This window comes from Nesoenas mayeri (assembly GCF_963082525.1).
Source record: "Nesoenas mayeri genome assembly, chromosome: 8".
NCBI lineage: Eukaryota > Metazoa > Chordata > Aves > Columbiformes > Columbidae > Nesoenas > Nesoenas mayeri.
Window position 1 is genome coordinate 33,426,633 of NC_137554.1, and position 26,370 is coordinate 33,453,002.

The 26,370-nt window shown below is 50.1% G+C and overlaps 1 protein-coding gene and 2 long non-coding RNA genes across 3 annotated transcripts; 1 reads left to right on the plus strand and 2 right to left on the minus strand.

Moving 5' to 3' along the window:
- Window positions 1-306: 306 nt before the first annotated feature.
- Window positions 307-11,989, plus strand: CYP4B1 (cytochrome P450 family 4 subfamily B member 1; the record flags this gene model as incomplete). The annotated part of the gene is made up of 12 exons (XM_080349241.1): window positions 307-486; window positions 4,485-4,629; window positions 5,252-5,296; window positions 5,840-5,967; window positions 7,450-7,574; window positions 7,691-7,842; window positions 8,405-8,511; window positions 8,808-8,998; window positions 9,505-9,638; window positions 10,426-10,490; window positions 11,012-11,094; window positions 11,821-11,989. The coding sequence occupies 12 exons, from the start codon at window positions 307-309 to the stop codon at window positions 11,987-11,989; spliced, it is 1,524 nt and encodes a 507-aa protein (XP_080205367.1).
- On the minus strand, window positions 2,178-4,483 carry LOC308043279. The gene is made up of 3 exons (XR_013922453.1): window positions 3,516-4,483; window positions 2,931-3,018; window positions 2,178-2,536 (listed from the first exon to the last, which is right to left on the minus strand). It is a non-coding gene; the product is annotated as an uncharacterized lncRNA (long non-coding RNA).
- Window positions 11,990-12,658: 669 nt separating the features above from the next.
- LOC308043280 lies at window positions 12,659-26,058 on the minus strand. The gene is made up of 3 exons (XR_013922454.1): window positions 25,631-26,058; window positions 13,255-13,306; window positions 12,659-12,777 (listed from the first exon to the last, which is right to left on the minus strand). It is a non-coding gene; the product is annotated as an uncharacterized lncRNA (long non-coding RNA).
- Between the last annotated feature and the right edge of the window lie 312 nt (window positions 26,059-26,370).

Sequence of the window (26,370 nt, forward strand, 5' to 3'; positions counted from 1 at the left end):
GGCTGGCAGCTCTTGTCCTCCCCCGCAGTCCGCATCCCTGCGGGACCCTGCAGTCTCCGGGTGCCTCCGAGCGTGTGCCAGTAGCAAAGAAACGGAGCAGCTTTGAGCCCATTTTGCGAGCAAGCGGTGCCTTTCCCGAGCGCCCCTCCCGGGATTCGCCCCTCCCAACAAGCGCTGCCGTGATTTGGCAGCCGCCGGGTCTCTGGACCTGCCCCTCCGCTCTGCATTGGCTAAAGCGGGGAGAGCGGCCTCCGCCTGCGGCAGCGGAGAGCGGCAGGCGGCTGGTGGCCGCTTTCGCCCGCGGGGATGAAGCTCTCCTGGCTGGGCGTGGATGTCTCCCGGGTGCTGCATTTGGCTGCCGTTTTCTGCCTGACCTGCGTGCTGCTGAAGGCCATCCAGCTGTACCACCGGCGGCGGGAGCTGCTCCGGGCGCTGGCCGATTTCCCCGGACACCCGACCCACTGGCTCTTCGGCCACGTCCATGAGGTAGGGCGGGAGGGAGCCGGGGGGGAAGGAGGGAGCGGGGGGAGCAGTTTCCCCAGGCGGCAGGGGGGATGATGCTGGTGGGACTCATAGCCATGGTCCAGGGGAACCGCTGCTTCCAGCCTCAGGGTGAAGGGGAGGGCGAGCATCCCTTAGCCCTACAAACTGCTTGCTTTGCCTGTGATGCCTAGAGAGCAGCACACGCAGGTTGCTGCAAAATGCACAGTGGTAGCTGACTTGCAAGTAAAGAAAGCAATAACACAGGCATGTGGCATGGGCAAGGTCGTCCCGGGGTGTCAGTGCTGGAGACAGCAGAGCCGTGCAAGCTCTGTCCTGGGACAGGCTCTGCTGTCACCTCACTGCCCCTGTGACAGTCAGAGCACAGCCCCTGCAGCCGTCCCTGCAACACTGTGCATTCGCACACCGTTCCCAGCCATCCCCATATACAGAGGCACCTTCTCTGCCTTGCCAGCTTTCATCAGCTTCGCATCTGGGTGAGCCAGTGAGGGCATTGATCATTTTGAGTTGTGTTTCAGCCATAAAACACCTCCGAGGTATAGCATCTGGCACAGGGGCCACACATCTTTTCCAGGTTGCATCAAACCCATGACTAACTCAGTCTGTGTACATAAGCGTGCTTTGTCCTGGGTGCTCATGGCATGGATGACTATTCCCCAAGTTACATGCTTGCACGCACAGATCAGCATGGCTCGGCAAGTAGATTTCCACAATTCATCGGCAGCTACCTGAGGAATAGTGGAGCTGCCTGATGCAAAAGGCTTTTCCATACATGCTAAAGGCTGCTTAAAATCACCCTGACCTATTCCGGGCTCTGCTGATGCTCTGCGCTAGCAGAATCTGTGGCACATTAAATAACTGGCACCCTGAAAAGTAGCTGGAAAATCTGGAGGGGACCTCCTAGGGCTTGTCTCTGTGCTGTGGTGGCCCCAATTTTGCCGCACTGGACAGGACAGTCAGTCTTTTGGCAACGTAAGCAGGAAGATGGGCCAGTTCAGGGCTTTGTTGCGCTGCCAGTTAGACTTTAAAACTGCAATTAAATAAAGTATGTTTGTCACTTGTGACTGTCCTGGAATGGGTTTTAAACTGTTTGTGCCAATCACTCGCTCCCATCATAGTTATATTGTTCACAGCTCGACTTTAACCTTGGACAGTATTTTTCTCAGAATTCTTGTTTTGCAAGTTCAATCTTTTGCTGATTCAATGCTGCTAAATTCTCCAGAGCCCAAGAGTTCATTGAGCCAGTGAGGAAACTGGTTCTTAGGGACATGGTTTGGTACCAGAGCAGGTTAATGGTTGGACTCAATGATCTTGAGAGTCTCTTTCAACCAAAATGGTTCTATGATTCTATAAAGCTCTGGGCACATGCTGAATGCAAAGTGTGCACGCACTTCGGAGGAGGATTTGAGAGCTGTATTCAGGGAGAGCACTGACATTTCCTCTTCCATGGATTAAGGTAATTAATCACCAGTTTTGAGTAAGACCAGTTTAGTATCCCTAATATATTTGTCACGCTCTGGGTGAGTCTCTGTTTTAAAGCATTCTTATTTATTACTCTCTGCTTATCCAAATCACTCAGTAGAAATCACACTAAGATGTCAGGAGAGACCATGTAGGGCTGTTCAGTCTCACCACAGCAAGATAATTTAGTTAAAACCAGTCCCAAGCTGGCCAAACTGACTTCCCAAGGCCAGGGTTGGTGGGCAGCAGAGGGGAGCAGGATGTGGCCCGTGGGTGCGGGGGGGCTCTCGGTCCCTCGACAGCCCTTTGCCTGCAGCTGCCCTGGGTGGGCGGCTGGTGAGGGGACCCTGCCTGGTTCTGGCGGAGCACAGCGCAGCTTCGTGCTCGGATTTCAGCTCCTGTGTTTTCTCTTTCATTTGCTAGTGGCATGTAGTCATTAAAAGCGCCTCTAAGCGCCTCTTCCCAGACGCTTTTAATGTTGGATCTGTTTCAAAACTTGCATTTCCCTGTGAGATCAGGCTTTTACCTTCCTTCCTTAGACCCGAGCAGGGGTTATACTTTTCTTTGCAAGCCCCTAAGGGAGGAAGAAGTAGAAACAATGGTCTTTCATCCACAGGCTGGCAGCTGGAGTCCTGGTTAAGAAGCAGTAGCTTTCCCTTCATGTTCATTTGCAGCCTGCAGGACTTTACACCCTGGAGGGCATGACACAGCAGGTGCAGGTTACTCACCCTGGGGGTAACCTCTCCTCTCAAATAAACCCATCTCACCCCTGGCAGTGCAGGGACGGTCCTTGGTAGCACAAACCAAGGCTAACGCCAAAAACAAGGCTTCCAGCATTAGGACTTCAGCCAGCGAGGCTTACTCAGCATCTCCCAGTTACTCCCATTTACGCTTTCTGTGATTTTGTGATGGGAGGAAGCACAAGCAGACGGATCAAAGGGGCTTTCATGTGTTCAAGTGTCACTCACCTGAAGGCGCTGTGCCCTGCTTCTGCTGGCATTGCCAAAGCGGGGGGCACTGGGGAGGGCTGTGTCCTTTTAACCCCAAACGTGATCCCTGCAACCAGAGAAATTGCTGGTTCTCTTTAATAAGTCCAAAGCCTTGAACTTGAGCAAGAGAAATTGAATTAGAACTTTGTAGCACAAATGATAACTGGATGCAGTTTGTCATTTTGCTAAATGCAGGAGACGCATGGGATGTGCTGCAGGGAACCCCTGGCTCGCAGTAAGGGAGTTCAGCCTTGGTGCACAGAGTGTGCCCATATCCCCACACAGCCTGTGCAATCCCCTGCAGTCCCCACGGCTCCTGAGCGTCGTCTCTGAGATAAGCCTGACGTGGGTGATTATTTGAGTACAAGCCGTTTCCCAGGCTGAGAAACACAAGCCAAACTAAAAGCTGAGCTGAGCTAACTCAGCACCAAAGCTACGGAGTAAATATTCACTTGATTTGGTCAGTAGGGTGTCTTTGTGGTTGATTTCTATCCTGGTATGCAGATGTAATTGAACTTCAAGCTTCAAGTCAAAGCAACAGCATCTATGTCAGCCCCAACTCACCAAAATCCTTCCTCCTGCGTATTGTGGCTGAGTAGTTTCTGTTCCAAGAAAAGGGAATTCTTACACGCTTTTATCTCCATGATATTTTTTTCTCTGCTCGTGACTTTGGGTCTTTCCACTGATCTTTCCACTTGTTTTTTGGCTGCTGCCTGTTTAATGTACAACAATGCTGGCCATGAAAGCAATAAATTGATGATCATTGTTGAAGAACGAGCCTGTCAGCATCGCTGATATGAATTCTGGTGCTCATGTTACTCCTCAGTGTGCAGCTTCCAAGGACCAGGGACGAACCTTTCTGGGACCACCAACTCACTATCACCTATTAAATTCAATACCAGGAAATCAACAAAATCTTAATCTGATGTTATCTCCTCTGCATACGGTGACTTTGTTATCTCCTCCTCGGTGACTTTGGACTAATTCTGTTGAATTTTACCTGGACACAGACCTTCGCTGCCTAAATGTCTGGGGGAAGCCATGGCCTGGGTGTCTCGATCAGGAGGGATCGTTGCGCTGGGGCAGACACAGCAGTGATGCCGTTGGCTGCTGTAAAGAGCTGCTGTATTTTCTCACGACTGCAGGGTGCTGATTGCTCAGCCACGTCCACGTGAAGAACGTATCTGCACGTCACGAAATGCAGATGCTGTTGGGGGTAAACCTGAGTCTTCTTTGGGGTGGCCACAGAAAAAGAGCAGATAACGTACACGCAGTGATAGGCACCACCACTGTCCCCGAGGACGGTGTCCGTGGTTAGGGTCAATTCATAGGGAAGAATGATTTTATATGAGTTTTAAAAGTAACAAACATCTCCACTTCTCATGCTCTGCAAACCCAGAGGGACAACACCTTGCTTGCTGTTACCTTGTTTTGTGATGCAAAAAGACCTTGAGCTTTTTAAGATGGTGGTTCAGGAGATTATTTTTACTCCAGATCTAAGTATTCTTTCTCTTTTTACCTCTCCACAACTAGTTTTTCAAGGAGGAAGAGATGCTGGACAAGGTGGAGGTCTGGGCACAGAAGTACCTACACACTCACCCTATCTGGTTCGGGAGTTTCTCGGCATTCCTGGTTGTCAGCCATCCCGAATTTGCCAAGGTTATTTTGGCCAGAGGAGGTGAGATGTTGCCTTCAGCTGTGGCGTAACAGTCACAGCCTGCAGATTTCCCATGCCAGCCTAAAAAATCACAGCGAGGCAGAGAGGTTGTCTTGCAGAAATCCTAAAAGGCATGGAGAGATATGGTGCCCCCAGTGCTCCAGGGGTGACAGGGGCCCCTCCAAATCATTTGCTGGCAAATGAAACTTCCTTGAGCGCTGCTTGAAAAGTGTCTTCTCAGTACCTGACCCCAACAAGGAGAAAACACCTGGAAGCTTTGTTCTCAGCTCAGACCCCTGGCTCCTACTGCAGAGTTGTATCTTTAGTGAATCCAGAGAGAAAGGTGCTAAACAGTGCTGTCTGGGAAGGTTAATAATTTATCGCACAGCACAGACTTTAAACTATCAATATGCTTTTTTATTCCAGTCTGGGCATCTGTTTTTATACAAGTTTCTCATAGCTGGGCCAAACAGTGTTGTTTTGTTGTGAAATACTGATGAGTTCTGCAGGGATGCCACCAGTTCTGTTTCACACCCAACCAAAAGTGAGAGCCCAAAGGGAGCTTTCAGGTGCAAACCTGTGGGTTGATGCTACCGAAACATTTCCCATTTCATATTCTCTTTCTTGATGATTTGTTTTACAGACCCCAAGGATAACCTCGGCTATAAATACCTTGTCCCATGGATTGGTATGTATTACCAGGGCTTTGCCTCCCAGGGGTGATTCTGAAGTTAGTCAAGAATATGCTATAAATAAATGGCATTACGCTTGTTCCTTGATGCAGGTGTAGCTAAAAGCTTCCTGAAATTATTATGCTTATTGAAAAAGCTACTAAATAATGCTATGTTTTATTATTTGAGGAAAGAAAGCTCAGACATAGCCATACATAGAAATGAGAACTACTTGCACATCTATAGATAGCAAAGGGTGGTGATGGGAGGAGCTCAGTGAAGAACTGGTGAAGAAATGCATCTGCTGATCTGAACTTCCCAGCTCCAACAGTGCTGGTGTTTCTTTTCAGAGACAGTGCCGTGTGGTTTCGATGAGCAGGGCTCTGCTCAGCCCTGGAAACCCTGGAGCTGATGGCAACATTTGGAAATGCTCTCTCGTAGCAGCTCAGACAGCAGATTTAATCATTTAACCATGCTCCTTGCTGGCGGAGTCTGTGTCCACAGGCAGGTGGAAGCAGCCTGCGTGTGCCCAGCAAAACGTGCCTTGTCTCTTTCCCCAGGGAACGGGTTGCTGGTCTTACATGGGCCAAAATGGCACCAACATCGAAAACTCCTGACTCCGGGGTTTCATTATGATGTCTTGAAACCGTACGTGGCCCTGATGGCAGAGTCTACTAACGTGATGCTGGTAGGACTCGTATCTGATGCTCCTCTCTCTGCCCTGTTTTCCTTTCCCTGACTGATTAGCAGGGTTTTCTTGCAGTGCCCTTATTCACAAGCTGGTAATTGTAAGGACAGGCTGTGTCCTGGTGGTCAGGCTTTCTGAACCACCACAAATCCCTGCCTGGGGCTGGAAGGAAGGAGCAGGTTGAGCCTCCCTGCAGGGCCTGTCTCTCTGGCACTGCTTTGGGATGCGTGGCTAAAATGTGCGGATGAATGTTACTGCCATCCCCAAAGTGTGCATAATCTCAATCCCAACTGCAGTTTCTTACTTACAAGGTGTTTTGTAAATTAAGAATTGAAGAAGGATTCATAATAAATCCTGAAAATGTAAAGGTGGGAGCAGAGTTATACTGCGACCTAAAGTTAAAGGGTATAATTTGCTGTTAACATCCCCCTGACTGGATTGCAATCCCTGCCTTGCCTAATGCATAGTGAAACTGCACAGTTCTTCCATCCACTGGTGCTGGGCACAATGCAAATCGGTGTGAATTACGGGTGAGGGGCACCAGGCTTTGTGCATGTGGACTGGCAGGAGTTCGGGTGCCAGATCTGTTCCTTCTCCTTTGCATCTCTCTGTCTGACCTTCCCAGCAGCTCCACATGGGCCCCGGCTGTTCTCCCTCCCACTGCCCCAGGGAGCAGCCAGGAGTGGGGCTGGAGAGCCCCAAAAGCTTCTGCAATGCACACAAGGTCCTGGCAGTTCATAATTGCTTGCAGACAGTGCAAAGTGCCTCTTGTGGGAGGCCATGCCACCAGGTGGCAATCGTTGTATGTGCTAAGGACATAAGTCTGGCCATATAAACCCTATTCCCCAGCCTGGTTTCATGCTGTGGGAGCTCAGATGTGACCGTGCTCCTTTTGGTTCCACTGGTTCCTTCCAGCCATGAAGGGACAGAGGATTCAACATTATTTCATGTCTGCCAGGCAAGAAAGATATTATTTATAGTTTCTCTTGGGATCCCATGTGGGAAGAATTGAGCAAGAACTCCTACATGATGTGCTGGTAAAACACGGGAGAGAGATCACGAGATGGAAGATTGCATCTTAGACACCCACGGCAAAGTCATATGTGCTTGACACAGAGAGACAGAAAACACAAACTCGATGAAGCCCAATGCCAACATACGCTCCTCTTGTGCAGGAAACGCCCTGCACCCTAGGAAGGACTTTGGTAATGTCCTTGGCTTCTACAGGGTGCCTTTGCCCCAGGGCAGGGTGTACCAGGCTCACTGCTGCCAGGATTTGAGAGTAGCAGCTGCCTGGGGCAAATCTTATATTAATCATCCCGCTTTTGGCTTCCCTTCTCCGGGATTTTGATGACAACTGAGAGATCCTCTTCTTTCCCCATTTCTCTGGGATGTATCCCTAGCTGAGCAATCATTAACCAGAGGGTGAACACAGATCTTGCAGAACTGCCCCTTCTCATTTCTGTCTCCTTTGCACCTCAGGATAAATGGGAACAGCTGGTCACAGATGGGAAACCAGTGGAGCTATTTGAGCACGTCAGCTTGATGACTCTCGATAGCATCATGAAATGTGCCTTCAGTTGTCACAGCAACTGTCAGACCAACAGGTCAGTGCTGGCTGCCCCAAACACGGCACAAAGTTTTTAGCTCCGAAGAGAAGCGGGTGAATTGTTTGTTGTGTTGCTCTCAAATTTACAAACTTCCACCATTCCTTTCTCCCCAGTAAAAACACCTACATCCAGGCTGTCTACAGCCTGTGCCGCCTGGTGCACCAGCGCCTCCGCATCTTCCCCTACCACAACGACTTCATTTACTGGCTCAGCCCCCACGGCTATCAGTTCAGGAAGGTCTGCCAGCTCGCTCACGACCACACAGGTATTCCTTACCTTCATCCTCTCCCAGAGCTTTAGAGCAGGGTGGGTGATGGCTGAGCAGAGGGGTGGCAGCTGCGGTGCTGCTGCTGCAGGCTCGGAGCTGGGATCCAAGCAGAGCATCAGCTCGCAGCAGTGGTTTGTGCTGTGCACGAAGCAAGGGATCCTCACAGCTGCTGGGTGATTAAACTGGACTAATGGAGGAATCCTCTTCGGGGAATGCTCCTGTTAAATGACCAAAGACTGGTGAGACAAGGGATGGGTGCTGCAGGCAACGCCGATGCAAGGAATGATTTCCCTTTGCAGGCTCAGCATGGTTTTAAGGCAGAAGGGGTGGGTGAAATAGGCTGAGAAGTCTATGGTGGACAAAGAAGTTTGCAGAAAGGATGGCAACGTGTGCAGCATTTGGTGCTGAAAAAGCCAAACTGCCTGGGATGCAGAAGCTCATGTCCAATGCATCATGAACTGGGCAGTGGTCTCCCCCTTGGGTGAGCTTTGTGTTGGCAGGACAATTTGCAGCTCAGCATCTCTTGCCCCTGCTGAACCTTTAATTCTTTGTTCCCTAGACAAGGTGATCCAGGAGCGAAAGGAATCACTCAAAGATGAACGGGAATTTGAAAAGATCCAGAAGAAGAGATATTTGGATTTCCTGGACATTCTGCTGTGTGCCAGAGTGAGTGACATTGGTCCCCTCTGTTGGGGAATACAACATGCAGAGGGATTTCATAGCCTTGCTGGGAAGGACAAAGGGATTTATAAGCAAAGGAAAAGAAGCTCTGAATTCAATCTAAAGAGAGACTGATTTTGTTTGTACATATCCCAGGGGCATCACCCCACCCTATTCAATGGCTGAAGGAATATAATGTCCTCTCTTGGGATATTATATCTTATATATATATCTGGGCCACTATAATAAATATATTATATGTTTATGTATATGGGCTACTGAAAGTGTCTCTGGGTTGTCAGGATGAGAACGGAGCTGGACTGTCTGATGAGGACCTGCGCGCTGAGGTGGACACGTTCATGTTTGAGGGCCACGACACGACAGCCAGTGGCATCTCCTGGCTCTTGTACTGCATGGCGTTACACCCCGAGCACCAGGCACGGTGCCGGGAGGAGATCCAGGAGATCCTGGGGGACCGGGAGACACTTCAGTGGTAAGGCTGCACATTTCCTCAGCTGGTAACTGTTTTCCTGTTGCTGGTATTTCTAAGTGAGCAATGTCCTCAAGACTCAAAAGCTGGGGTGCTACAGGGCTGATTTGTAAGGTTGCTGCATGCACAGGGACTCCATGGGATGGAGCAGATACTGTGTCCTCCAGCTAAATCTGCGTCCCTGCCCTTCAGGGCTTGTATTACTAGAGCAGACATGAGAAAAAAAACATCCCAGACCAAAAGAACATGCTGGGTGCTGTGCCAAGTCCTAGACCACTGACACTGCCCTTTCCTGTCTTCTTGCCACATGTTGTAGTAGCTGCTTTTCACCTTTTGCTGTCACTTTGCACTTGATCTTGTTCAGAGGTTGTTAACATGGTTCAGAGGTGACTTGGGGTCTCCAGCTTGCAGCAGCCCATGTGTAGATGTTGTGGGTCCCTCCATATGCCCCATCTGTTGCCAGAGTTCTGCCCTGATGGCCATGGGGCTCATTCTGTCTGTCCTGACAGGGAGGACCTGGGCAAGATGACCTACAGCACCATGTGCATCAAGGAGAGCCTTCGCCTGTACCCACCGGTGCCCGGTGTGAGCAGGCAGCTCAGCAAACCCGTCACCTTCCCTGATGGACGCACCTTGCCAGAAGGTCTGTAAATCCCATTCCCCTGTCCTTGCTGCTGGCCACAGGGCACAGGTGACAGCTCTGCCTCTGTGACCTGCTCCTCACTGGCACAGATATTCAGAGGGGACCCTGCAGATGTTGGCATCCTGCTGATAGACTGAGATCCGGGCTGAATGGTGGCACCTCTGTGATATAGAACAGGTTGCCCACAGAGGTGGTAGATGCCCCATCCCTGGAAACATTCCAGGCCAGGCTGGACAGCACTCTGAGCAACCTGATCCTGTTGAAGATGTCCCTGCACATTGCAGGGGGCTGGACTAGAGGACCTTTGAAGATCCCTTCCAACCTAAACTATTCTATGATTCTTCCCGCCACTGCAGCTATGGGGCAGCTTTGCATGTGCCAAAAGCCCCTTCTCCTCCTGGCCAAGCATGAGCCCATGATTTACCTGCTTTGGCAAACTGCAGGCACAGAGGAACAGAGGGACAGGGACCAGTCCCATCCTGACTTGCAGTGTGGGAATTGCCCTGCATTGTTCCTTTTCTTCTCTGATTTGGCACACAAGTGGGCAGTGTCAGGGTGGGGATGATGTGCCTACAGTGCTGGTGGCTTCCTCATTTCCACCCTTTGTCTGCTTACGACAAATGGAAAATGTTTAGTTTTCTCTAAAGCCAGTGACAAAATCCTTATAGGTTTCCAGCTGACAGGTAAGACCATAATGACTTAGCCAGACCTTTGTGTGAGCATGCCGCAACCTTCTCTTTAGTTTCTTTGTGACTGAGCCCTTATCTCCTCCCTAATTGTTTTACAGGCGCTATCGCCACGATAAGCATTTATCTCATTCACAGAAACCCCTCAGTATGGAAAGACCCTTTGGTGAGTTTTCTTTTGCCCTTCTAATAATTTTTTCCCTTTATGCTGTGCCTTTTCCAATGTTAGCAGGAGAGCAGCGCCCTCCCCTTGCTCCCGAGCATCTTTGCCCACAGGAATCACTCTAAGAAGTGACTTCCTTGCATTAGTCTCAGCCAACTGTGGCACCAGGTGGTCAAACAGCAGCCTTAGGGCTCAGTGCTGCCCAAACAGTGAGACAAAGTGCTCCAAAGACCTTCTTATCTTACCAAACACAAAGATGATTTTGCTCAGCCTACATGTGGAGAATCGAGTCCTGGCTCCTTGGCTTTCACCATGTCTACGTCTGGTTTTTCTTGGCAGCACCATTGCCAGGCTTAGGGGAAAGCAAGGGAGTCTGGTGTAGGAATTGCAGTCCATCTCAAATTGAATCCTCTCTCCAATGGCATTGTTCAGAAATTATGGGGTGTTGCATTTCTGGAAACATTGGTCAGTACCTTTACTCCTTAAGTAATCGTGTTTTCTTGCTGCGTATTCTTCATTTCCAGGTGTTTGACCCGTGGCGGTTTTCCCCGGAGAACGTCTCTGGCAGACACTCTCACGCCTTTATGCCTTTTTCTGCTGGAATGAGGTAAAGTGTATTGAACGCTGAAGGAGTAGTAGGGAGAAAAAATGTGTATCTCTGGAAACTGCTCAGCCCAAGAAGTGTGTGCTGCTGTTAAAACCGCTGTCAGGGAGGCTCTCACAGACCTCCACCTGAACTCATGGCCCTGCAACATTAAATAGTTTATGAGCACATAAGAAATGTCTGTGCCACAGAACGGTTCTGGTACCAGCAGGCAAAATGGGAAGGAAACATCACTGGGCCCCGCTTAGGAATGGGGAACCGGGTCCCAAAGCTGCTGAGCATCCTGCTGGCATCATGTGGAGAGCCTGCAGCATCCCGAGCTCACCTGCCCTCCTCTTCTTGATGCAGAGACCCCATCCCACCCTCCGTCCTTTGATTCCCTGTTCTCCCCTGCTCTCAGTCCTTCTCCCTGCCCTCAGCCACATTGCAGACTCTCATCCTTGGACACCCACCACCATGGCTCTGCTGGCCTCTCCTTTGGCTTCCCCATCTCCCTTTGTTCTCTGTGCTCATCAAACACACATCCAGGAGCTCTTCTCCCCTGGTGCTCCTCCAGATTTCTCCTGCTCAGCCCATACCCCTGCTCTGGCCACCAAAAATGCTGCCTGCGGCCCCCAGAGCCGCAGAGGGGAAGGACTGTGTGCTGGTGTGAGAGGGCTGGGAGCCAGCTGCAGGGGTTTGCTGTGCCCAGCACTGAAAAGGGGTGGCTGAGCTCCTCTTTTACTCCAGGAACTGCATCGGGCAGCAGTTTGCCATGAACGAGATGAAGGTGGCGCTGGCCCTGACCCTGCTCCGCTTCGAGCTCTCACCTGACCCCACCAAGCCTCCCAGCAAAGTACCTCAGATCATCCTTCGCTCCAAGAATGGGATTCACCTCTATCTGAAGAAAATCCGCTGAAGCTGGAGAATATCCTGCCTTCACCGGAGGGAGGGACTGAGCAAGGGACGGGACAATGTTTCTCTGGGGTGAAAGATGCAAGGCAGGATTTGGGGATGAGGATTCCTGATTTCTGTGCTTCTTCCACCAGCAGAAAGCCCTTTTCAGCCTGGGCGCAGGTAGCCTGGATGGCATTGCACAGACCCATTGCCATCTGCTCCACGAGCATGGCCGTGCCTCTTTGCTGGTGTCCTCTTGCCCTGCTGTAAGAGCTGACTTGGCCTGGGAACATCTGGAGGTCCCACCAGCTTCCTCCTTACCAAATCCTGCATTGGCACTCGTGTCCTGGCCAGATCTGTGACTGTTGCCAGCCCGGCTCAGTCATCTGCACCTCAGTGCCTACTGGTCAGCCCTTCTCTCCCGCAGCAGGCACAGCCCGCGGCAGACCTCTGTCTCTCTTCTCACACTCAATGTGTCTCTTGTTGAAAGCACTGATTCCAGTTTGGGCTCTGAACTTCTGCCCAAACTGCAAAATAGTCTGTAATTTTTCTGTTAATAAACCAATAATTATTCCTGTAACACCAGCTGTGTCCGTGTTTGTTGCTGATGCTTGCCAGCTCCATCACAAATAGGGTGTAAAATCCTTTTAGAAGTGGGAGATGGAGAGAAAACCCATGAGCAGCAAGAGGTGATCCCAGGGGTGTCCAGCTGGGTCCCTGCTGTGGTGTCCCCCTGTCCCCAGGCAACACAGCATCTCCTCCCATGGGCAGCCCCTTAACTGGGGTCCAACACGGAATTTCCATTTAAAGCTGCAAAGGAAGAGTTATGGTAGTTAGAAAGGTTTATTTTTTGTTTCCTAAGCAGATAAAATTATGAGTTGTTCACTTGAGGCACACTCGAGGGCACCAGCAAGCTGTCCTTTGCCTCTGCAAATCTCATTATTGGGGTTGAAAGTGTCAAACTGGGAAATCTCAAAAGCTGCTGTTGCAATTAGCATCACACCATCATCAGTGGTGGTTCTGGCATCGTGGCAGCAGCTGGCTTCATCCAGCTTTTGTCTGGAGAGATAAGGCAGGTACAGAGCTGGGGGCGGGGAACAGAAGGAAGTTTTTGTGGGATGCACAGTGCTATACTACCAACACCACGAGCCCTGTTAATGGAAGGTGGTATCAAACATGAGGTTTTGTCCAGTTTTAAGTTTAAATACACAAAGGGAGCCCATCATAAATAATAGAGATAATACAAAAATAACTTGTGTCGTTTCTCTCTCTGAGTATATTACCAACCTGCTGCAAATGTCACACTGGAGGTGTCCTTGGAACAGCTGTAAGCGAGAAGCTGCAAAAAACAGGCATGTGTGTTGTGCACATGGTGTTGTCCATGTGTGTCCTCCGCCACATCACCTGCATCTCCTCTAAACACACTCTTAGCCATACCCTCAGCTACCACCAAGCCCACACAACCCTCTCCTGTGTCCTCCCTGCTTACGTCCCTGTCACCAGCAATAAAACCTGCCTGACATGGGCTGCTCGCTTAGCCAGACAGCCTTGAGAAGACACATCCTTCAGCCAGCTTCACCTTTCTGATTTTAAACTTCAAGTTCCTTTGAAAACCAGGACTTCTCAGAGGTGAAGTCTCCCCGAAATAAAAACTTTTTCTGAAGAAGAAAATATCAGTAACATGTTGAACCCCACATTGTAATCTGAAGATGATGCTTCTCCCTTCCTTTTTGACAAATTCCACCAGGAGAACAAAACACAGAATCACAGAATGGTTGGGGTTGGAAGGGACCTCTGGAGATCATCTAGTCCAACCCGCCTGCTAAAGCAGGTTCACCTGGAGCAGACTGCACAGGAATGTTGAACTTAAAATGAGAAATAAATCTATTCTCAAAATACTTCAGCTCATGCACAAAGGCAAAGCTTGTCTAACGGCAGCTCAATCAATACGCGGTCTTTGCTCTCATCTATATAAGGATTGAGACTCTAGAAAGTAAGATCAATATAAGATTTCTCACTAAATGTACTTTTCCATCTCAATTTCCAGCCCTTCAGCAATGTAACTTTCCATCTGTGCTGGGCAAACCGAATCACAGTTCAATGTGGTTTTGCTTCTGAGTTAATCTAATATATTTCTGCGTGAGCCAGCTCCTCTCACCGAAGCAGGAGCATCATCAGGAGGGTATGAAACCCACCATGGAGGGGATGCACGGGGGCCCAGGCGAATGTCCCCACATTCCAGCTGCCTGTCCCCAATTCAGACATGAGGTGCAGCTCTCGAGTCAAAATAAGAGATACGCCTGCAATGGATAAAGAAATATATTCTAATTAAAATATAAAATGTTATAAAACTTTGAGATGCTGCAAGCGCTTTGGAGGGCGGTATTAGGAATCGAAATTATCTCGATAAATTGAAAAAATGCTGAAGTGAATAGGATGTGAGTCTGTAAGCTCAGGCACAAAGCACAAGAGCAGGCACAGCCATTGCACGAAACCAACTGATAGGCAGCAATCTCTCCCAGAAGGTATTTTGTAGATATAGAAGCTCACAAAGGTAATGTGAATCAATAATATCCTGCTGTTGTAATCAAAGCAAACATCATACTTGGATACATAAATACAAATATTTCTCAAAAATTTTTCATTTGCATCTCCTTTCACTAGATGAAATGAGACAGTGTCCTTCAACCCTGTTTGGAGATATAAGTATAAAGACAACTGCATTTACTCCAAAACATACCTTGCCTACGTATTTTGAAATGTAAAATGAGAACATTTTTAATCAAAATAGCTGAAGTCACTAGAAGCAAATGACATGCATCTCTAGATTGGATTCAATTTTCTTTTAAGATAAGATTTGAAAAAGCTACAATCTAAAAAGGAGCAGATGAACCTTCACACACAAATGCGAAAGATTGAAGCAAGAACATCTGATGAGCAAGAGCACAAGGCTGCAATCATGGTGTACCCGGGGAAAGGGGATCAAACTGTGGGAAAGTGGCATAACAGTCCTAATGATAGCTGCTAATTGCATTTAGGCAGATATACATTACATTGTATAAAGCACTCCTTAAAGTTCCTTAAGCCCTGACATAAGTTGCCTGGGGAATCTGCATTTCAGAGGTTTTAAGAGCAGGTCACCATTTTTGATGCATGATCCAGAAGCCCAAGGAAGGCAATGAAAGTGGTGTAAGGCTACAGCAGGTACCTCTGGTCTGGGGTTCATGGGTGGACTGAATGGGGGCTGCAGGAAGGGCTGCGCTGCTCTTTTCCCAACTGGATCATCCAACGTGTGAGTGTTCCTGGGACAGAAAAGCCAGGCTGCTCCTGCCTTCCCCCTGCTCAGTCATCTCTTCCATGACTTTTAGGATTCACTAAAAATCTGCCTCTTTGTATCTGAAGAGGAAAAGGAAAGGTGCTCTTCAGCATTCCCATCCTCCTCTCTGTGCTGTGCTCATGGCTTCTCGGCATGAGAAGGGAACGGATCCCCATTTCCCCTGCAGTCACATACCCTAACCCAACATCAGGTCTGTGCATATAGCTCTCCTGGATGCTAATACCCTCCAAGACCAGACTCAACCAAATAATGCCATGCAAGGCAGCCAGCTCCCAATGTCCCCAAGCCATGTGGGCCAGCACTGCACACCAGGCCAGCCAGCTTCTTGCATCCCATATCCTGCATCATTTTGCATTCCGCTTCCCATATCTCATATCCTTCATCCCACATCTTCCACAGCTCCTCTGCTTCTGAACTGGAGAGCTGGGCTGAGGCTGCAAAAGGGTTTCTGGGACAACTGTGTCCCAGTGCCAGAGTGAGCCAGATCTTTATTTGTAATTTCTGATAGCGCGTCTTCCCCCAGTTACCTTTCCCCTCCAAAGTATTAGAGACATAGTAATAATAAAAAGACCTTGTCACACAGGATGTGTAACTGAGCACTACAGCCAAGGACTAGATTCAGAGAGGTTACCTCATTCTTTAATCCCTTCCTACCTTCTGCAGAAAGGGTAATTGCAAAGATTATGAGCTGACCTTGGACTGCCTGGTTCAGCCCTTTAGACAACTAATTTAACAAGAATTCATCAGATAGGCTGTGCAAGGTGCAACAGGATAAGTCTTTGTTTTGGTTTAAAAGGTCTTGGATGTTTCTCATTGCTACAGCAACAACAGCAAAGACACCATCTACTCACGCAGTTATTCCCTCTCCCACCGGGATTGTTGTGATAAGTGTACAGCCACATCCTGGCTACACAAAGGGCACTCGTCCATCGCGGTCTGGTGCTGGCACTTTATCCCATGCTGCCAAATGCAACAGGAGCAGCAGAAGCAGCGGGGAGAGCAGCTTGCTCACTCCCTTGGGGACGCGGTCCCTGCACAGGACCCACGCCGCTCTCCGGGCAAACCCATTATCAGATGGTACCAGCAATTTCCATCTGAATCCTGCTGGGATGTTACACTGGAAGCAGCCTGTAAATTAAATAAGTATTACAACATGTTTGTAAGACAGTTGTATTAAATGCTTCCAGATACAAATTTATCCTCGAGATGTGTGTGGTCAGATGGGATCCAGGCAGCTCACATTAGTCTGCAACACTTGCTGGGCTCTTGACGTGATTTCCTCATATATCAATGTGTTTGGAAGCTTGAAATGTTTTGGTTGGGTTTTTTTTGGCATTATAGCTACATTTCCTCTGTCAACACCAAACACTGCAGGAACACACAGGGACAGATGGGCCTGGACTCTTCTTCCCATCCGAACAAACACAGTCACACTCAGGGAAGCAGCTGCTGCAAGGTCACGCTGTGGAGCAAAGTACCAATTTGCCACCCAAATTCCACCTGCTCAGTAAACGAGTCCTGCAATGAATGTCAACAGCATGAGTGAAGTCAGAGAGGAAGATCCTTCCCTTCTTCTGTTTCGGTGTCTAAATTAAGCAAAGAGACACCCAAGACCCTGAAAGCAACTTCCACAGCCTCATGTGTCTGTGGTGGGGGTACAGGGTGGGAATCTTTCAGTGTAACATTTTGGGGTTTTTACGTTTATGGCCTGACGCGTGGTGGCACGTTCTGCCATCATGTGGACATCCACAGCGTTGAGCCAGCCGTGCCAAGGCACTTTGCAAATATTTGATGACCTTCTAAGTGTCCTTTAACACCCTGCTGTAGCTTTGCCAACCTCAGATGTCCAGAAGGTTAAGCCAAGAATCTGTTCAGCCTGGCAACCTCCCCAGATCTTGCTGGCTGTCAGGAGACTCCTGTAGCTGCTTCTGCATGCTGATATTTTCTCTTTGGAGGCTCCTCACTTCTATCGGGATGCCCGGGAACAACAGGGCTGTAGGTTCTCCTGGTGCCAAGCAGACTGTTTTTGGCCTTGTCCCAATCCCTTATGATGACCAGACCACTCCTGTCCCCTTCACTTTTCTCCACTTGTAGCTTTGTGGCTGTTATACTTTCTCTTTTGAACTTCCATGGTTTCTTCCCCTGCAGAAACCCCTGCGTTATCACCCCCAGGTTGGCCTGAAGAGTATCAGACCAAGTGTTCACGGCTCCTCTTGCCATGGAATCTCTGAAATACATGAGAAAGGTGTTTCTCTCCCATCCACCAGTGAAACGGCAAATGCAGAGGCTGGATTAGGCACCCAGTTTTACTGTCACGCAAGCTAAGACCCTTGTTCCAAATCTACTTAAATGTGAGTTTAGTCACTCTGTCCCCTATGTCCCCTCCTTATCAGCTCAACACTTGACAACTCGCTTGACCTTCAAGACAACCCATACCCGCTTGGCTCCATGCTCAACAGTTGCTACTGGTTATTAAATAACTATGAGAGAGCCAGATGTTAAAAATCCACCCTGCTCAGTAACCCATGGTCAAACCCATTTTCAAGGGACTTTGTCACTAGTGACAATTTCTGTGTTGTCAATAAAAGTTTCATCTGATGCTGTGACAGCAACTTCACCAGCCTGGCTGCTCCACTCGGGGTGGATTTCTGAGTTATTTTGTCGCTAAAAGGTGCTGGACAGATCCAGACCAGACAGTCTGGTAACTGGGTTGGTGCCACAGGAGACCCAAAACCAACTTCACTGGTGCTGTCCAAAGGCTCAACCCCCAATTTGACCTGTACATGGAGCTTGTAAGGCACCCAGCTATATGACAGTGCTTAATTTGTGAGTGTGCTGCAGATCTTCACATGAGGAACCCACAGCAGCAATCCCACTGTCTGATGTCCTCGGCTCCATGGAGCTCCCCTTCTCCTCCCTCCCATCCATAGTCATGGGCAACTCAGCTCATGAGTTTCTCCCTTCCCTTTGGCTTCTCTGCCCTTCTCCTCCCTGCAGCCACGATGCATGCCCATACTCCACCCCATTATTCCCCCTAATCCGTGCTGGGGCTGGTGGTGTGCCCACCCTTATGGTGACAAAGACCAGGGGTTTTTCTGCTCCGGTGCTGAACTTATTCAAGCTCAGGGTGCTCAGGAGCCAAGGCAGAGATGTGACACCGGCTTATGCATGGAAAGCACTCATCACCCTCAGAATGACATGTCATCAGGCTTGTCCTCCTGTCTGAAATGAGCATCAAGTCTCATGGAATCATAAAAACATAGGATAGTGTGGATTAGAAGGGGCCTTCAAAGGCCATCTAGTCCAACTCTCCTGCAATGAGCAGGGACATCTTCAACTAGATCAGGTTGCTCAGAGCCCCATCCAGCCTGGCCTTGAATGTTTCCAGGGATGGGGCATCTACCACCTCTCTGGGCAACCTGTGTCAGTGTTTTACCACCCTCATTGTAAAAAATCTCTTCCTAATTTCTAGCCTGAGATGCTCTTTGAGCGTGGCTTTGGCTTCCTTCACATTTGGGGTGCCAGGGGATACAGGATGAGTCCTGGCAGCCCAGAGGCAAGGCTGTGCCCCAGGGTGCAGCCCTGCGAGTGTTTTCTCAAGTCACAAGAGCTGTTTCAGTGGCTTTACTCCCCATTGAGCCTGAGGAATCTGTTTCCACCCCTCCTGTGCCATGTGTCACTAAACCCTTCCCTCTGCCTCGGGACTTTCCACGGTAAGAAAACAACCGAAACAATATGTAGTCAAACAAAACAAGACAGAAATCACACACTCCCACTCAAATGGTGGCAGCACGAACAAAATCATCTTGCAAATCAAAAAGCCTCAAGAGGGAGCACAAGCCTGTCTCAAGCGCTTTTCTGCAGAAGCCGAGGGCTGACTACTCACTATGAGTCAGCTGTCCGAAGGGCATATCACAGTATCACAGTATGTTTGGGATTGGAAGGGACCTCAAAAGATCATCCAGTCCAATCCCCCTGCTGGAGCAGGAACGCCTAGGTGAGGTTGCACAGGAACATGTCCAGGTGGGTCCTGAATGTCTCCAAAGAAGGAGACTCCACAACCCCCCTGGGCAGCCTGTTCCAGTGCTCTGTCACCCTTACTGAGAAGAAGTTTTTTCTCAAATTTAAGTGGAACCTCTTGTGTTCCAGCTTGATCCCATTGCCCCTTGTCCTATCATTGTTTGCCACCGAGAAGAGCCTGGCTCCATCCTCATGGCACTCACCCTTTATATATTTATAAACATTAATAAGGTCACCCCTCAGTCTCCTCTTCTCCAAACTAAAGAGACCCAGCTCCCTCAGCCTTTCCTCACACGGGAGATGCTCCACTCCCTTCAGCATCTTTGTTGCCCTACGCTGGACCCTCTCCAGCAGTTCCCTGTCCTTCTTGAACTGAGGGGCCCAGAACTGGACACAATATTCCAGACGGGGTCTCACCAGGGCAGAGTAGAGGGGAAGGAGGACCTCTCTCGATCTACTAACCACCCCCCTTCTAATACATCCCAGGATGCCATTGGCCTTCCTGGCCACAAGGGCACAGTGCTGGCTCATGGTCATCCTGTTGTCCACCAGGATCCCCAGGTCCCTTTCCCCTACACTGCTCTCTAATATGTAATTTCCCAATCGATACTGGAACCTGGGATTGTTCCTGCCCAGATGCAGGACTCTACACTTTTCCTTGTTAAATTTCATTAGGTTATTCCCCGCCCAACTCTTCAGCCTGTCTAGGTCTCGCTGGATGGCAGCACAGCCTTCTGGCGTGTCAGCCACTCCTCCCAGCTTAGTGTCATCAGCAAACTTGCTGATAGTACACTCTATTCCCTCGTCTAAGTCGTTAATGAATATATTGAATAATACTGGCCCCAGTACTGACCCCTGAGGTACTCCACTAGATACTGGTCTCCAACTAGACTCCGCACCATTGACTACCACTCTCTGGCTTCTCTCCTTAAGCCAGTTTGTAACCCACCTCACTACTCTATTGTCTAGACCACACCTCCGCAACTTAGCAACTAGGATGTTGTGGGAGACTGTGTCAAAGGCTTTACTGAAGTCAAGGTAGACCACATCCACGGCTCTGCCATCATCCATCCACCTTGTAACATTCTCATAAAAGGCTATGAGGTTGGTCAAGCATGACCTACCCTTGGTAAAGCCATGCTGACTGCCCCTAATAACCTTCTTATCCTTGATATGCCTTGAGATAGCACCAAGGATAAGTTGTTCCATTACTTTCCCAGGGACAGAGGTGAGGCTGACCGGTCTATAGTTACCCGGGTCCTCCTTCTTGCCCTTTTTGAAGATTGGAGTGACATTTGCTTTCCTCCAATCCTCGGGCACCTCTCCCGTTTCCCAAGACTTGGCAAAGACGATGGAGAGCGGTCCAGCAATGACCTCAGCCAGCTCCCTCAGCACTCGCAGATGCATCCCATCTGGACCCATGGATTTATGGATGTCCAGTCTATTTAATTGCTCCTTAACCCAGTCCTCATCAACTAAAGCAAACTCCTCCATTGACCTGGCTTCATCTGGGGTCTCAGGGGTACAGGGCTCCCCAGGACAGCCTCCGGCAGAGTAGACAGAGACAAAGAAGGCATTCAGTAATTCTGCCTTCTCTGTATCTTCCGCCACCGGGGCACCCACCCCATTCCTCAGTGGGCCTACATTGCCTCTGGTATTAGTTTTATCCGCTATGTATTTGAAAAAGTTCTTTTTGCTGTCCTTGACCCCTCTCGCCAGCTGTAATTCTAAGGAGGCCTTGGCTATCCTAGCTGCCTTCCTACATCCTCTAACAGCAGCCTTATATTCTTCCCAAGTGGCCAGCCCCTGCTTCCATGACCTGTAAACTCTCCTCTTCTGCTTGAGCATATTCAATAGATTCCTATTCAACCACGCAGGCCTCCTGGCTCCCTTCCTTGACTTCCTACGTGTGGGGATGCTCTGATCCTGAGCGTGGAAGAAGCAATCTCTGAATGCAATCCAGCTCTCTTGGGCCCCTTTTCCTTCAAGCAGTCTTGCCCATGGGATTTCCCCCAGCAATTGCTTGAAAAGGCCCAAGTTAGCCCTGCTAAAGTCCAGGTTTGCAATTCTACTTGCTATTCTGTTCCTGCCACACAAGATGCTGAACTCCACCATCTCATGGTCACTGCAACCCAGGCAGCCCTCAACCTTTACTGCTTCGACCAGACCCTCCTTGTTAGTGAGGATGAGATCCAGCAGTGCACCTCTCCTGGTCGGCTCCTCCACCATCTGCATGAGGAAGTTCTCATCAATGCACTGGAGGAACCTCCTGGACTGTGGCTGGCTGGCTGAACGGTCCTTCCAGCAAACATCAGGGAAGTTAAAATCACCCACAACAACCAGGGCCTGTGACTGTGAGGCCACTCTCAGCTGCCCATAGAAGGCCTCATCAACTTCCTCAGCCTGATCTGGTGGCCTGTAACAGACACCCACAACAGTGTCACCCCTGCCAGCCTGCCCCTTGATCCTGACCCATACACTCTCAACTCGCTCATCATCCACTCCTGGGCAGAATTTAGTACATTGTAGTTGCTCTCTCACATAGAGAGCAACTCCACCACCACGCCTGGCTGGCCTGTCTTTTCTGAAAAGGGCATAGCCATCCATGACCACATTCCAGTCATGTGAACTGTCCCACCATGTTTCTGTAATTGCCACCAGGTCATAATCTCCCAGCCGAACATAGGATTCTAACTCCTCCTGCTTATTCCCCATGCTGCGCGCATTGGTGTACAGGTATTTCAGGGAGCGAGCAGAGCACTCCCATTTCTCCCTAGGAGCATAGGAGGCCACCTGGTCCTCATCAGTTTTAGAATGCTGCCCCACTGGGACAAGCCCAGCTACAACCCCATCCCCCTTCGAGCCTAGTTTAAAGCTCTCCAAATGAGCCCAGCTAATTCCTGCCCCAGCATTCTTTTGCCCCTCTGAGATAAACCTTTCCCGCGTGACATTGTCCGGACTGGTGTCTTATAGAACCAACCATTATCAAAAAATCCAAAGCCCCGCCTGTAGCATCACTCTTGGAGCCAACCATTTAGAGAATGAATTTTCCTATTCCATCCCACATCATCACTTGAAGATGGAAGGAGTGAAGAAAAGATCACTTGAGCCCCTGAGTCTTTCACCATCCTTCCCAAGACCTTGAAATCATTCTTCATTGCCCTCAGACTACGGGAAGCAGCTTCCTCCCCATCTGTCTGAAAGAACAGCAGCGGGTAGTAGTCTGTCGGGTGCACCAGTCTTGGGAGCTCTCTAGCAATATCCTTGATTCGGGCTCCAGGTAGACTACAAACTTCCCTAAGATGAGGGTCAACTCTGCATATTGGGCCCTCTGTTCCTTTCAGAAGGGAATTTCCTATTACTATCACCCTTCTCTCTTTCTTAACAGAGGCAGTCTTAAGTTGTGGAGTCAACCGCCTCTTCCTATGTGATCTTGTAGGCAGGCTTGGCACTGCCTCCTCACCTACCTCTTCTTCAAGATCCAGGGCCTCAAACCTATTACGGAGAGGCACCTGGGGAGGCAAAGCAGGCAGGGAGGGGGGCTGCCTGTGACGCCGAATCGGAATATGCCTCCAACCCTCGTCGTCTTTTAGGTCCCCTACCTCTGCCCGACAGCAACAAGGGTGGGGCCATCTCAGTACTTCCGCCTCTGTCCGAGAGGACAGGAGGTCCATCTCTTTTTGGGGGGTACCTCCCTGGGACTTTTCCGACTGGCACGTCAGGGTGTTACTCCACCAGTCAATCTCCCTTTCGCACTCCCTGATGGTCCTCAGCGTCTCAATTTCCTCCTTAAGCTTCACAACCATGTGGAGCAGATCTTGCACCTGCTCACACCTCACACAGGTGGAGTGCTGGCCTCCCTCCCCCGGCAGCAGCAGGCTCTGGCACTCCCTGCAGCCAGAGACCTGAACAGCCACCGTTCGGGACAGAACCTCAGTCTGCGTTGCCACCGTCTGTTTGAGACAAGCTCTCCTCCTGGACGCGACCATGGTCGTCAGTAGTCTGGGATGCTGGCAATAAGTTAGAGGGGCTAGCAAGCGTCAAGTGCTCTCTGCACCCTGTTGCACAAGCTACCACATCCGCTGCTGCAGCACAGTGTGGGTGGGACTCACCCGCTACTCAAGCTGGTTGCTCCTCCCTGCGCCTGGTGGTCGCTGCCCTCCCAAAGGACTTTTCAAGGCAATGGGAGGGGGTGTGGTCGCCGTCACGGTGGGAACGCCCCCCGCCACGTCAGCCGCTCTCTCGCAATGGCTGCCTGGGCTTTGGGGATGGGGACCCGCCGGGAATCACGCTGTCCCTGCACGTTTCCCTCTGAGCTTCCTAATCTCGGCTGAACCTCGTGGTCGGCTGCACCCCGCCGGCTCCGGCTCTCGCTGGGCTGGCTCCGATCAGCTGACTGCCCTGCATAGGTGGGCACTGGCCCTGGGGACGGGCTCCTTTTGGGGGTGCAGGGACCCAGTGCAGACCCCAGCACCGGCCATAGGTGGGCTCACAAGCCAAGGGGGAGATGCTGGGTGACCTGCATGTCTAGGGTGGGAAATGGATCGCTAGGTGGCAGTGGGAGACTCAGAAAAACCTGAAGTCCTCCCTGGTCCCTGCAAAACATCTTGGGCTTGGCAGGGAGCATGGGCAGGCCCAGCAGGGCAGCTGATGGGCCCCATCCTTGGGGGCATCGCCATCCCCACGCTCAGCTGTGCAGGGCAGCAGAGCTGGCACTGCTCCATCACAGTCCTGAGCAGGATGGTGGTGTCACCCACAGCACAGGGAAAGCTTGTCACTGTGAGTGGCCAGGCAGCTGGCAGGCATCAGGGGAAACTGAGGCACGGAGGGCTGCACACATGCCGTGCCACGCCACAGTGAGATACAAGACTGTCCAGCTCTTGCCCTATGGCAATAGCATCACCAGCATCCCTGCAGGCACTAACATAGTCATAGAACCATTTTGGTTGGAAGAAACCCTCAAGATCATTGAGTTCAACCATTAACCTCACCCCGGCACTAAATCATGTCCCTAGAGAACCTCACCTACATGTCTTTTAAACACATCCAGGGATGGTGACTCCACAACTTCCCTTTGGCAGCCTGTTCCAATGCTCAACAACCCTTTCTGTGAAGAAATTTTCTCTAATACCCAATCTAAACCTCCCCCGGTGCAACCTGAGGCCCTTTCCCCTCATCACTTGCTACTTGGGAGAAGAGACCAACATCATCCATGCTACAACCTCCTACATGCTGCAGCTGTGCCCATCTGTCTTGGGAGCTCAGCTCTGCTTGTGGCCACACCAGGACAGCCAAATCTGAGCATCTGCATAAACTGCAGCCCCCTGCTCACCCTCTGTGCTGCATCCTGAGTTTGAGAAACAAAACTCCTCTAGGACTGGATCTAAACCTTCATTTTGACTGTCTAGGGGACTAATGGGACAGGCATGCTGTGAATAACCAGCAAGGTGCAGAGAGTATTTTGCAAAGCAGCTGGAGACTGAGATCCCCTTCTCCTGACCCTCCCCTTCTCACCCCCAGGAGGAGACCGGCTGCAGGGTGTGGAGGTGCCGATGCCACCACCCTTGCACTGCTGGTGGACGCAGGCTGGTCTCAAAGGCCAGACTTCAGCTCTCCTCCTCCCCATCTCCAGCACAGCAAGGCTGTTGGAGGACGGCAGTTTGATGCAATTTTATTTACTGGCCCTATTCACCAGATATTTCCCATGTCTGGGAACAAGCCTGCTTGACCACCTTGCACCTTCTGGCTTGTGGTCCAAGCAACAAACTTGTGGAGCACTTGGCCACAAAGACCCAGCCCATACTCCTTGGTGGTGGGTTGCAAAGGAAAAGAGGTGACATTTGAAGATGTCCCTACAGCATCTTCTGATTTGGGTACAGGGAAAGGCTAGAGCATGGAAAGTTAGATGTGATGAGGACCCACAGCAGCTGTCCATCCCTCTGTCCATACCATGCCCTGCTTGGCCTCCCAGCCCTGTGTTCTGAGGTCATCACCCTAAAATGTGCTTAGGAAAGGGAGAAGAAACTACTGACATTTTAATGAAAACAAAAAAATATTTTATATATATATATATATATAATTATTCTAGGTAGTTCTGACAATAATCAGAGTAACCTGAGCCAAACACTTTAAAGTCCTAAAGAACCATGCTTAACCCAGGTTTGCAGTTTGAAAGACCAAAGCTTTGGGGGGGGATCTGGGGGGATCTCTGCATTGCGGAGCCGTAACACAGAGGCAACCAGGAGAAAACTCTTCTGCTTTTCATCTCATGCAGGTCAAAGCGGGCAACCCAAACACCCCCCTCACCTTCAGATGCTGGCAGTTTCTGGACAGCAGCGTGTTCAAGATAACCTCCTCTGCCAAGCCACCGCTAAACGGCTTTGAGAGCAGCAAAAACAGCGCGAGGAGCTGGGCAGCACCCGGTGACACAGATCTAATCGCCCGAGCATTTGCCCCAAACGTCCTCCTGCCAAGCGGTGACATTTCTGTGCTGTCTCGGCTCTCTCCCTCCATCACCATGACTACAGCAGCCACCAATCCACTGGCAAGTCCTTCCAGGGTACCGGCAAAGCCTCTGGGAGATGCTGTGAGCTCCAGCCCCTTTGGCAGGGAGGCACTTTGGGGACCCCGGGACAGCCTGTAGCACCAAAAATTCCCCTTTTTCTTCTTTCCCTCCTCCTTTTCATTTTTTTTTCTCTTCTCCTCCTTTTTTGAAGCACAAACAATGGAGCTAAAAGGTTGGGTATCAGGCCGATAATCATGAATGACATGTCGTTATTACACACCACACATCCATTATCTCCCATTCCAGCCATGTCACAGGCGGCTGGAGGAGGGCAGATAACGGGGTGCCTTCATGCAGATGGCTTATTATCAGGATGTTCCAGGAGGGGCTTTAAGACAGTTAGTGATGCTGTTTGCCAGTTAAAGATTAGAGACCCCAGAGAATAATTAACAATCCCAAAACCCAGTTTTTCTGCTGGATTCTTCTGCTTTCCCTCCCCCCCCCCCATTCTCTTTAATCTATTCACTCTAGCAGGTGTAAT